The sequence below is a fragment of the Aureococcus anophagefferens genome (assembly GCF_000186865.1).
Source record: "Aureococcus anophagefferens unplaced genomic scaffold AURANscaffold_5, whole genome shotgun sequence".
NCBI lineage: Eukaryota > Pelagophyceae > Pelagomonadales > Pelagomonadaceae > Aureococcus > Aureococcus anophagefferens.
In genome coordinates this window covers 2,882,604-2,894,854 of record NW_008705565.1, presented here as the reverse complement: position 1 = coordinate 2,894,854, position 12,251 = coordinate 2,882,604, and the positions used below count along the sequence as shown (strand labels likewise).

Below are 12,251 nucleotides of genomic sequence, written 5' to 3'. Positions count from 1 at the left end.
GGGGTTCGACGCCGTCCCGACGGCGCCGCGCAGGCGGCCCGGGGGCATCATCGACACGACGGAGGTCACGCGGAAGAAGGCGTCGCTGCCGACGGACATGGCCCACCCCATGCCCACGTCCGGCGACTTTTTGAAGAAGCGCTTCATGGTCAACAACTACATCCTGCTCGAGGCCGTCGGCACGGGCTCCTACGCGGAGGTGCGGCTCGCGAAGGAGAAGCGCACGGACGCGCTCTACGCGGTCAAGGTCATCAACAAGGACGTGCTCCGGCGCAAGCTGACGCACCCGAGCGCGGCCCTCGCCGGGAACGGCGCGTCGGACACGATGCTCGACGACGTCAAGCGCGAGATCGCGATCATGAAGAAGCTGAGCCACCCGCACGTGCTCCGGCTCTTCGAGGTCATGGACGACCCCAAGGTGAACAAGCTCTACCTCGTGCTCGAGTACATGAAGCGGGGCGACCTCATGCAGCTCCTCCGCGGCGACGCGAAGAGCTACGAGTGCGACGCGATGAGCGAGCGCGCGCTCTGGCACGTCTTCCGCCAGGTCGCGTGCGGCCTCGAGTACCTCCACCTCCAGAACATCGTCCACGGCGACATCAAGCCCCAGAACCTGCTCGTCGGCGAGGACGGCATCGTGAAGATCGCCGACTTTGGCATCTCGAAGATGCTCGCGGGCGACGGCGCGCGCGAGGCGCTCCTCGAGACCGCGGGCACCAGGGCAGCAAAAGGGTGCGAAATTCCCAACTTCAAAGGCTCATATCTCGGCCGATTTCCACTCGTTTTGGCTGATTTTTGGACGAGTGATCATCTCTCGGACCGGCCTCGACGCGTGGATGCTTTATCCGGAACGCGCGGGCGCAAAATACTCACGTTGAAGCGACGTTGAATCACCCTTTTGCTGCCCAGGCGGGCACGCCCGCGTTCATGTGCCCCGAGATCTGCGGCGGCGAGCCCTACGACGGCCCGAGCGCGGACGTCTGGGCGCTGGGCGCGACCATGTTCATGCTGCGGGCGGGCCGGCCGCCCTTCGTCGCGGACAAGGTCGTCCAGCTCTACCACCGGATCATCCACGACTCCCTCGAGCTGCCCCGGGACCTCGACGGCGCGCTCGCGCGGCTGCTGGGGCGCATGCTCGAGAAGGCGCCGGGCCGGCGGGCGACGTTGGGCCAGGTGCTCGGGGACGCGTGGCTCAAGGCCGTGCCGCGGCCGCGGCCGCCCGCGGAGCGGCCGCGGCCGAGCTCGCGCGGCGCGACGGCCGGCGCGCGCGCGCTCGCGGACTTCGACGACGCCGCGGCGTCGCGGCCCTTCCCGGCCCAGCGCTACGACAAGATCACCATCTCGGCGGCCGACGTCGGCTCGGCCCTCGGGGGCGTCGACGCGGCGCGGCCGCCGCGGCGGACGCTCGGCGGCGCCGCCGTCGGCGCGCGGCAGGCGGCCTTCATGAAGAAGCACTCCAAGCCCCTCATGGTGCCCCGGCCGCCCCCGGGCGGCGACGACGACGACTCCGGCGACGACGACGACGGCGGCGACCGCGCGGAGGTCGTCGCCGACGGCGGCGACCTCGGCCTCGCGCCGCGCGGCGCGCCCGAGGACGCGGCGCCGCCCGCGGACCGGCGGCGCCTCGGCCTCCGCCTCAAGGCGCCCGACGGCCTGCGCAACCCGGCGGCGCGCATCTGCGCCGCCTGGCACAGCCGGCGGGGCCAGCGGCCGACGCAGGAGGACCGCGTGACCGTGATCCCCAGGGCAGGAAAAGAGAGCGAACTTCCCAACTTCAAAGGCTCCGATCTCGGCCGTTTTCTACTCGTTTCGGCTGATTTTTGGACGAGCGATCATCTCTCGGAACGGTCTCGAAGCATGGATGCTTTTTTCGGAACGCGCGCGCGCGGAACACTCACGTTGAAGCGAACGTGAATCACTCGTTTCCTGCCCAGGTGATCCCGGACCTCGGCGCGCTCCCGGGCCTGCCGCGGCCCGAGCGCTACGGCGGCTACGCCTACATGGCCATCTTCGACGGCCACGACGGCGACGCCTGCGCGTCCTTCCTCCAGCACGAGCTCCACGGCCACCTCTGCCGCCAGGCCCAGTTCTTCGGCGACGCACGCGCGGCCGTCGCGCGCGCGTTCCGCGAGGCCGACGACGAGGCCTGCGCGCGGCTCCGGGCCGACGACGACGCGTCGGGGTCGACGGCCGTCGTCGCGCTCTTCGACGGCGGGAGCAACAAGCTCCTCGTCGCGCACTGCGGCGACTCGCGCGCGGTGCTCTCCGTGTCGGGGGGCTGCGCCTTACCGCTCACGCAGGACCACCGGCTCACGCGGCCCGACGAGCTCGCGCGCATCCGCGCCGCCGGGGGGCTCGTCGTCAACCATCGGCTCAACGGGTCCCTCGCCGTGTCGCGGTCCTTCGGCGACGTGCTCCACAAGGACGCCGCGACGTGCCCGACGCTCACGGCCGCGCCCGAGGTCGCGATCCGCGCGCTCGACGACGAGGACGAGTTCGTCGTCGTCGGCTGCGACGGCCTCTGGGACACGCTCTCCATGCAGACCGTGACGAACTTCGTCCGCGCGGAGCTCCAGCGGCACCGCGACCTCCAGCGGGCGGCCAAGGCCCTCACGGAGGAGGCCATCGCCCGGGGGTCCGTCGACAACGTCTCCGTCATCATCGTCGCCCTCCACCAGGGCCCGGGCAGCCCCAAGCACGCGCAGGGGCCCGCGTAACACGGCCGCGCCACCGGGTGCGCGGGGGGGGGGGCGGGTGCGCGCGGCGTCGTCGACTTCAATAATGTCTCTCGACGGAGAGGTGCCGCAAAGGAGAGCCGCCGAGCGTGTGGCAGCCACTAGGAAAAAAAAAAAAAAAGTCGCCTACGATGTCCGTGGCCAAGGAGATCAGCCAGGCCGAGGCCGACGCGACGTGGGAGCAGCTCGGGGCCGTGCCGCGGGACCAGCTCGAGGTCGCCATCCAGCGCACCCAGGAGCTCGGCGCGACGGCCTTCAAGGCCAAGGACTACAAGAAGGCCTACGAGTACTACAACACGGTCGTCACGGGCACGGAGTACCTCCAGCAGACGGGGCCCAGTCCCAACGACAGCACCTACCTCGTCAACGCCCTGAGCAACCGGTCCGCGTGCAAGCTCGGCCTCGGCGACGCCGCGGGCGCGTTCAAGGACGCGCGCGAGCCCGGCGTCCCGCGGCGCGCGCCGCGACGACAATCGCCGCGCCTCGCCGCGACGACCCGCCGCCGCGCCTCGCCCGGCGACCCATACACGCGCCCCGCAGGTCCGAGTGCGTGCGCCTGCGGCCCAAGTGGCAGAAGGCCTGGTACCGCTTCGGCCGCGCGCTCTACGACCAGGGCAAGGTCGCCGAGGCCGAGGCGGCGTTCGCCGAGGGCATCCAGCTCGACCTCGGCAACGGCGAGATGCTGCGGTGGCGCGCCAAGTGCCGCAAGCGCCTGGACGAGCTGCGCGTCGACGCGATGAAGAAGAAGCGCTACGCGACGGACTACTCCAAGTTCGCGGCCGTCGAGGCCGAGGCGGACATCCCCGACGAGGACGCGAACACGAGTTACCGGCAGACGGACGCGCCCGTCGTCGACACCGTCGAGGAGATGCACGACCTCATGAACAAGAAGCAGCAGGCGCAGCTCGACGCGCAGGCGCCGACGGACATCTACTTCCGGTCCGACATGATCTTCCTGCCCCAGGCCGAGTCGCCCGCGGAGCTCCAGGAGGAGGGCGCGTTCGCCGCCATGGCCGCGTACCTCGAGCAGAGCACGTCGCTCTACATGCCCATGCGCGCGGTGCTCTCGCTGCACCAGCCCCACCTGCCCATGTACGTGCGCTGCATCAACTTCGTCGCCGACGCGCTCCGGGCGCTGGACCTCAAGGGCCACTGGGTCCACATCGGCGTCGGCAGCGGCGTGCCCATCCTCGCGACGGCGTCGCTGCCCCGCGACGTCGCGGACCGCGTGACGGCGCTCACGGCGCACGGGTCGCCGTTCCTCGACACGATGGCCGCGCACCTGCTGCACCGCCACGGCTGGCGGGACCGCGTCGAGCTCGTGCGCAAGCCCGTGGAGCAGGTGCTCGTCGACGAGTCGCAGGGCACGAAGCTCGAGGAGCTGCGCCGCGCGGAGGAGCCCGAGGCGCTCCGGAAGCCCGCGCTCGTCCTCGTCGTGGACCCGGACCTCTTCGACGAGGGCCTCCTCGGGCTCCGCGTGCTCCCCTACGTGCGCCACGCGCGGCGCGCGCTCTGCATCCCGACGCCGCTCGTCGTGCCCGCGCGCGCGCGCGTCTTCGCGATGCCCGTCGCCGTCACGATCCCAAAAGCCTGCGGCTTCGACCTCGGCGAGATGGACGAGTACCGGTGGGGCCCCTGGTACGAGGAGTTCGACGTCGCCGGCTGCATCCAGAAGGAGAACGGCGGCGTCACGTTCCTCGGCGACGCCGTCGAGGTCTTCGACTTCGACTTCGGCGCGGACGACATCGACGACGCGCTGCCCGTGCAGGCGAAGAAGAAGCTCGAGTTCGCGGCCAAGGCCGACGCGACCTTCAACGGCGTCGTCTTCTGGTTCCAGCTCCAGATGGTCCAGGAGGGCTTCGACGAGTCCTACGGCAACGCGCCGGACCTCGAGGGCACGGGCGGGCCGCGGCCCGCGGGCGCGCTGAACCAGGCGCTCCAGTGGGTCGACCCCGTCAAGGTCAAGCGGGGGCAGACCATCCGGCTCAACGCGTCGCACAACTCGACGCGCATCCGCTTCGAGGTGCTCGCGCCCGAGCGGCTCCTGCCCGCGGTGCACCGCCACGCGATCAGCCGCTGGCACTTCGAGATGGTCGCCGACGAGACGCGGAACCGCGCCTTCTACGACGGCATCATCGGCGCCGTCGAGGAGATCAAGCGGGGCAAGCTCATGGTCCCGTCGCCGAAGGCCGGCCGCCGCGCGCCGACGTGCGAGGTCGTCGACTTTGGCACGGGCAGCGGCCTCCTGGCCCTCATGTCCGTGCGCGCGGGCGCGACCAAGGTCACGGGCTTCGACAACCAGGGCCACGTCGTCAACGTGGCCCGCAAGCTCATGAAGCACCACGGCTACGAGAAGCAGGTCCGCATCATCCGCAAGGACTGCCGCCAGGTCGTCATGGGCAAGGACATGGCGAACCGGGCCGACCTGTTGGTCATGGAGCTCTTTGATTACGGCTTCCTCGGCGAGGGCTGCCTCCACTTCGTCCACTTCGCGTGGAACAACGTGCTCAAGGAGGACGCGCTCATCCTCCCGCGCGGCGGCCGCATCCTCGCGATGCTCGTGCAGCTGCTGCCCGACGACGTCGAGGGCTTCGACCTGAGCCCCTGGGCCGTCTTCCGCTTCCAGAGCGACTACTACGGCATCGACCTGCGGAACCAGCCGCACGTGCGCCTCTCGGAGCCCTTCGAGGTCTTCGACTTCGACTTCTCGCGCGAGAACTGGCTCAACACGCCGCCGGAGGCCGGGGGCGAGTGGCACGACGACGTCAAGATCGTCGCCGACGGCAAGCTCAACGCCGTCGTCTTCTGGCACGAGATCTACGTCTGGGGCGACGTGACGATCCCGACGGGCCCCGACGACCCGCGGACGTGCTGGTACCAGGCCTGCCAGCAGGTCGAGGAGCTGACGCTGAAGAAGGACGCGCACCTGCCCGTGCGCGCGACGCACCAGGGCTCGCGCGTGACCTTCGGCGTGGACCGCGACGGCCTCAAGGACGCGTACGACGACATGCGCACGGAGACGCCGCTCTACGACCCCCTCTGGCTCCAGATCCACAACCGCCTCGTGGAGCAGAGCGGCAAGCTCGAGAAGACCATGGCCTTCAACTCCGAGGCCCGCCAGCAGGCGACGGACGCCCTCGTCTCCATCGCCGTGGACCCGGCGCGCTTCGGCCGCGCCGGCCGCTACATCGAGGGCTCCAAGGCCTGCCAGTTCTGCTGGTCCTTCTTCATGGGCTGAGGGCCGCGCCGTTTTTGAATCGCGATTTTGTAATGCGGGCGGGTAAAACTTACTCCCGGGCCGGGTGCTCTTCGGCGACCACCAGGCTCGGCGCGCCTCGGTCCGCGGCCTTGTGCCCGGACGGGGCGCCGGCGGCGCCCGCTCGGCTCGGCGCGCCTCGGTCCGCGGCCTTGTGCCCGGACGGGGCGCGGCGGCGCCTAGCGCGCGGACCGGCGCGACGCGCCGAGGTCGCGGGTGAGGCGGCGGCGGATGCGAATCACCGCGCAGTCGCGGCCGTCCTGCTCCTCGAACTCCTCCGCCGGCGCGAGGTCCGCCCGGGCCGCGAAGACGAGCGCGTCGCCCGGGTCGAGGCGGCGCACGGTCGAGAAGCCGTCCTTGGGGATCGCGAGCTTGGACGCGAGGTAGGCGTACCAGTCCGAGGAGTGGAAGGCGTGGAGCACGGCGACGCTCGCGAGCTCGAGGATCTCGGGCGGGAGCGTGAGGGGCGACTGCGTGGAGACGACGACGCGGAGCGCCTCGTGGCGCATGACGCGGACGGCGTCGACGACCGCGGACGCGAAGCCCGAGTCGCCCGAGAGGTAGCGGTGCGCCTCGTCGAGGACGACGAGCTTGCCCGCGTCGACGTCGCAGGCGCGGAACTGCTCGAGGAGGACCTGGAAGATGCCGTTCGCGTCCGCGGCGCTCAGGAGCGGGTCCGTGAGGTCCGCGACGATGAGCGCGCCCGAGCCGACGAGCTTCGCGAGCGGCGCGTGCTTCGCCGCGAGGCCGTTGTCCGCGTTGCGCGTCGCCTCGACGAGCACGGATTCGAGGAGCTGGAGCCGCTGCTTGAGCGGGCCCGCCTGCGTGCCCGAGCTGCAGAGGCCGTCGATCTCCGCGGAGAAGTCGTCAAAGTCCGGGAGCCGGCCCTGCTGCTGGTAGCGCCGGAGGAGGTCGAGGGCCACGGAGACGTAGAGCTGCTGGCTCTTCTCGTCGTCGAGGCGCATGATCGCGCGGAGGTGCGCCGCGCCGAGGCTCGCCCAGTTGAAGAGCAGCGGGTGGACCTCGACGTCCGCGCCCGCGTAGTAGGCGACGCGCTGCTTGTAGAAGGACGGCGAGACGAGGACGACGGGGCGCACGCGGTGGGGCGTCGCGAGCTCGCGCGCGGGCCGGAAGAGGCCCGCGAGCTCGCACGCGTCCTGCGCGCTCTTGCCGAAGTGGAGCGCGAGGACCGCCATGGGCTTGGCGAGGCGGACGAGCGGCCGATCCGCCGGCTCGTCCACGGGCATGAGGCAGGACTCGACGATCGTCGCGACCGTGTGCGACTTGCCGCTGCCCTGCACGCCGAGCGCGACGACGCAGAACGGGTCCGCGAGGTTCAGGAAGACGTGCGCCCCGGGGATCGCGCGCCCGAAGAGCGCCGTCTCCGCGCCGGGGTCCCGCGCCCCGGCGCCGACGAGCGTCGCCCGGCGGAGGCACCGCCGCGACGCCGCCTCGCGCGAGGCCTCGGCCTCGAGGCCGTAGAAAAACTCCCCCAGGTCGACCTCGTCGTCTCCCGGGGCGGGCACCTTCGCCTCGTCGAGCCGGGCCGCGAGCGTGCGCGAGCCCATCTTCGTGCACTCGACGGTGCGGCTCCGGAGGTCCGCGGGCGGCCGCGCGGCGGCGGCCTGCCGCGGCGGCGGCTGCGCGGCGACCTGCGTCGGCGGCCGCGCGGCCACCGCGGCCTTCTTCGGCCGCGCTGCGGCGACCGGCCGCGACGGTCGCGGCGCGACCGCGTAAATATCGAGACACAGGTGGCCTCTGGATTCGTCGTAGCGCAGGATATCCGGAAACTCCCCGATGAAACCCTTGACCTTCCCGAAGTCCTTTATGATCGCCTTTGCGTGAGGATTCCGCTCGTAAAACGTGTTCATAAATGTCGCAGACTTCCCCTCGGAGCCGACGAACTTCGCGAGCGCAACTGCGAGATCCTTGGGCGTCTTGGGGCTCATGGTTGTGGTTGATGTGTACCTACGACACCCGCGATAGCCTACGCGCGCGTCCCCGCTCGACGCCGCGCGCAACTCGATGGGTCGTGGTCACGAAGAAACTCGCCTAAAACGATCGGCTGGACATACGCCCAGGAACGCCTCCAGGAGTCCTCCCCAGTGCTCCGGTTCGGCGGTATCCGTGCCTACGAACCCCTACTCTCGTCTACCCCGAGGGACGCTTCGGCAACAGCCCCTGTGGGGTCGCCGCGATGTCGCAGGCAGAGGCCCTGGAGGTCGGCCATGGACCGCCCGCGCGCCGCGGCCGCGAAGGCCGCCGCCGCCTCGGGCGCGTCGTCGAAGAAGCGCTCGAAGAGGCGCCGGGCCTGGTCCTCGTCGGACGCGCCGAGGAAGAAGGACCGGTCGCACCGGCCCGGCCGGAGGAGCGCGCCGTCGAGGGCGTCGACGCGATTCGTCGTGATGAACAGGATGCGGCCGTCCGCCGCCGCGCCGACGCCGTCTACGGCGTTGAGGAGCTCGCTGAGGCTCGGCCCGTCCGCGGCCGCCACCTTCTCGGGCGCGGCGGCCCGCGCGGCGCCTACCACATGCGTCGGTCACGATCGTTCGTCGGTTTCCCCGTCGAAGTCTCTCGAAAGTCGTCGCGACCGCGGGACGCCGCGCGGCGCCGAGCGAGAAGCACGCGTCCGCGTCCTCGACGGCGACGAGCGCGGCCGGCGGCGCCGTGGAGATGGCGTCGGAGAGCGTCGGCCCGCCGCGGACGAAGCGGCCGAGGGGCAGCGCGCACAGGGGCAGCCGAACTCGGACGCGACGGCGTGGACGAGCGCGCTCTTGCCCGAGCCCGGCGGGCCGTGGAGGCAGTAGCCGCGCCGGTGGGGCACGCAGCGCTCGTTGTACCAGGACCTGCCAGGCGACGATGTCTCGTGGTTTTCCCGCCCGAACTCTCTCGAACGTCGTCGCGGCCGCGGGACGCCGACCGTTGGACTCGTCGTCGATGAAGCGCCGGACGTCGCCGAGGATCTCCTCCGCGAGCCCCGCCCGGAGCACGAGCGTCTCCGCGGGCCGCTTCCGCGACAGCGACGCGAGGGCCCAGGCCTTGCCCGTCCACTCGTAGTGCTCGACGTGGCGCCGGTCCGCGTCCGCGGCCTCCCGGAGCGCCTCGCGGCAGAGCCTCGCGACGACGTCCGGCGCCGCCGCGCCGCGGAGCGCGGCGACGCGCAGCGTCTGGGGCGCGAGGCCGCTCCGCGCGGTCGCGCGCGCCGCGCGCCGCGCGGGCGACGCCCGCATGTCGCCGATGAGCGCGCGCAGGTTCGACGCGTCCGTGCCGCTGAGGCTGCCGCCGCCCTCGAGCGTGACCCAGAGCGTCGCGCCGCCGAAGGCGAACCTCGCCGACTCGAGCTCGCCGAACAGCGGCAGCAGGCACACGTCGTCGCGGGGCCGGAACGACGCCGGCGCGCGCGGGCCGTTCGGTTTGCCGCTCGCGCGCGGCTCGGCCGCGACCGCGCGGAAGCTGCCCGAGCTCGCGAGCACGCGCCGCCTCTCGAGCCAGCGCACGAGCGCCTTGAAGAGCCGCGGGTCCTCGGTCTCGGAGACCTCGACGGACGCGAAGAGGCGGCGCCGGAACCGCGCGCGGACCTCCGACGAGCACCAGGCGGCGAGCGACCGGAGGCCCACGGCCGCGACGGACGCGGCGGTGCCGGCGACCATCCACCACGCCCCGCCCGGCGCGGCCCTCGGGGCAGCCTCGGGCTGCCGCGGCGAGCGCCAGCGCCTTCGAGGCTGCGGCGGCCCGCGCTGCCACCACGCCGCTGGCCGCGCCGCAGCGGCGCCCCTCGGGGCAGCCTCGGGCTGCCGCGGCGAGCGCCAGCGCCTTCGAGGCTGCGGCGGCCCGCGCTGCCACCACGCCGCTGGCCGCGCCGCAGCGGCGCTGCTGGCCCACCCCCAGCTTGTCGCAGGACGCACATTGCAGGCCGCGAGCAACGCGAGGATGGGTGCCATGCCGAAGCTCGAAGGCGCTTCGGCAACCTCAAAAATGCACGTTTACCAGCTCCAGCGACTTCGGCGGCGAAGCTCGACCACCTGACGCCTACACGATGATGCGCTGCGTCGGCCTCGTGGCCGCCGCGGCCTACGTCGCCAACGCCCTCGTGGCGCCGCCGCGGGCCGTGCGACGGCTATCGGGCGCCCTGAACGTCCTCGGGGAGCGGACGCTGTCCGAGGAGAAGGTCCAGGGCCTCGACGGCGTCAACGCGATGAAACTCGCGTCGGACCACCTGCGCGCCGCCGCGTCCCCCCGCGCGACACCCCCCCCCCGCGCCCGCCGCGCGGCCCGCGCCCGCGCCCCCGCCGGGGGGGCGCGCCTTCGCGCGCCGCGCGCGCGCGCGCGCCGCCGGCCGCGCGCGGAAGAAACCGGTCCGACCGCGCAGGCGCCACCCGCTCGTCGAGGACCTCGGGGACCTCGAGACGATCTCCATCAGCCACGACAGCTACAACCTGCTCAAGTTCCACGGGTCCTACCAGCAGGACGACCGGGAGAAGCGGAAGAAGGGCGCAGAGAAGGCGTGGCAATTCATGTTGCGCCTCAAGGTGCCCGGCGGCGAGGTGCCCGGCCCGCTCTTCAAGGTCCTCGACGACCTCTGCATGGACTACGGCCAGCAGGACCTGCGCATGACGACGCGCCAGGCCTTCCAGATGCACGGCATCTCCAAGGCCAACCTCAAGCACGTCATCCGCACGATCATGGAGGCGGGGTCGACGACGATCGGCGGCTGCGGCGACATCAACCGCAACGTCATGCTCCCGCCGGCGCCCATCGACGACCCGAAGCGGCCCTGGTACAAGGAGGCGCGGCGCGTCGGCGCCATCTGCGCGGAGCTCTTCGTGCCGCAGACCGAGGCGTTCTCCGAGATCTGGTGCGACGGCGAGAAGCTCGCGTCCGTGCAGTACTGGAAGCGCCACATGCTCGACGACGTGCCCTCCGTCGCCGCCTTCGACCAGGCCGCCGAGCAGGCCTGCGACGACCGGGTCCAGGGCTGGATGCGGAGCGTCGACGGCAACGGCATCAACCTCGACCATCCCGTCGAGCCCATCTACGGCGACACGTACCTGCCGCGCAAGTTCAAGATCGGCGTCACCGTCGAGGGCGACAACTCCATCGACGTCTACATCAACGATATCGGCATCATCGTCCTCGAGGACGGGTCCGGCTACAACGTCGCCGTCGGCGGCGGGCTCGGCCGCACGCACGGCAAGGAGACGACGTTCGCGCGCGCGGCCCACGAGATGTGCTTCGTGCCCGAGGAGCAGCTCGTGCTCGTGCTCAAGGCCATCGTCGCCGCCCAGCGGGACCACGGCAACCGCGAGGTCCGCGCGAACGCGCGGCTCAAGTACCTCGTGCACACGCTCGGCGAGGCCAACTTCAAGTCCCTCGTCGAGTCCTACCTCGGCTTCGAGCTCGCGGACCCCAAGCCGAGCAAGCCCTGGCGCTACAGCGACTGGATGGGCTGGCACGACGCCGGCGACGGGTCCCTCTTCGTCGGCATCAACGTCGACCAGGGCCGCATCCGCGACTTCGCGACGCCGCAGACCGCGGGCGCGAAGCCCCAGCTGCGCACCTTCCTCCGCGAGGCCGTGGATTTGTACGGCGTCGACATCATCCTGAGCCCGACGCAGTCCATGATCCTCCAGAACGTGAAGCCGGGCGACAAGGCGGCGATCGACGCGTTGATGGCGAAGCACGACGTGCTGCCCATCGAGGCCGTGGACCCGCTCCAGCGCCTCTCCATGGCCTGCCCGGCGCTGCCCCTCTGCGGCCTCGCGGTCACGGAGGCCGAGCGCTACATGCCGAAGATGATCGAGCGCGTCCGCAACGTGCTCGACCACGTCGGCCTCCACGACGACGAGATCATGATGCGCATGACGGGCTGCCCCAACGGCTGCGCGCGGCCCTACATGGCCGAGCTCGCCTTCGTCGGCGACGGCAAGGCGTCCTACCAGCTCTACGTCGGCGGCTCGCCCGTGCTCACGCGCGTCGGCTTCGAGTACAAGGAGCGGTGCAAGGTGAAGACGATGGAGCACTCGCTCGAGCCCCTCTTCGCCATGTGGCGCGACCAGCGCGTCGACGAGGCCGAGGCCTTCGGCGACTTCGCCCAGCGCGTCGGCCAGCCCGCGCTCGCGGCCTTCGCGGCGGACTACGCCTGCACGTCCGAGATCAACGCGGACCTCGCCAAGTCCATCAACACGGGCAAGTAGGCGCGGACGGCGGGGCGCCGCGCGGCCGCCCGCCGCCGGACCGGAGCGTCCGCCGGCGCGCGGCCC

The 12,251-nt window shown here is 71.7% G+C and overlaps 4 protein-coding genes across 4 annotated transcripts in view; 3 read left to right on the top strand and 1 right to left on the bottom strand.

Annotated features, from left to right (window-relative positions):
* Positions 1 to 145: 145 nt before the first annotated feature.
* AURANDRAFT_23116 (hypothetical protein) lies at positions 146 to 1,194 on the top strand (the record flags this gene model as incomplete). The annotated part of the gene is made up of 2 exons (XM_009036829.1): positions 146 to 781; positions 955 to 1,194. Coding segments are annotated over 2 exons (876 nt in total), but the record flags the coding sequence as incomplete, so codon positions are not given.
* Positions 1,195 to 1,994: 800 nt separating this feature from the next.
* AURANDRAFT_23750 (hypothetical protein) lies at positions 1,995 to 2,717 on the top strand (the record flags this gene model as incomplete). The annotated part of the gene is made up of 1 exon (XM_009036830.1): positions 1,995 to 2,717. A coding segment is annotated over one exon (723 nt), but the record flags the coding sequence as incomplete, so codon positions are not given.
* A 5,219-nt stretch (positions 2,718 to 7,936) lies between these two features.
* Positions 7,937 to 9,641, bottom strand: AURANDRAFT_62882 (hypothetical protein; the record flags this gene model as incomplete). The annotated part of the gene is made up of 4 exons (XM_009036815.1): positions 7,937 to 7,959; positions 8,131 to 8,514; positions 8,722 to 8,837; positions 8,920 to 9,641. 4 exons carry the CDS (start codon positions 9,639 to 9,641, stop codon positions 7,937 to 7,939), a joined length of 1,245 nt encoding a protein of 414 aa, XP_009035063.1.
* Positions 9,642 to 10,024: 383 nt separating this feature from the next.
* Positions 10,025 to 12,251, top strand: part of SIR1 (hypothetical protein) — a gene marked incomplete at both ends in the record, with an annotated part of 3,262 nt that continues 1,035 nt past the window's right edge. Inside the window, 2 exons of the mRNA XM_009036831.1 lie at positions 10,025 to 10,209; positions 10,361 to 12,181. Of these exons, the coding sequence (XP_009035079.1) occupies positions 10,028 to 10,209; positions 10,361 to 12,181 (2,003 nt within the window). The remainder of the gene's footprint in view (positions 10,210 to 10,360; positions 12,182 to 12,251) is intronic.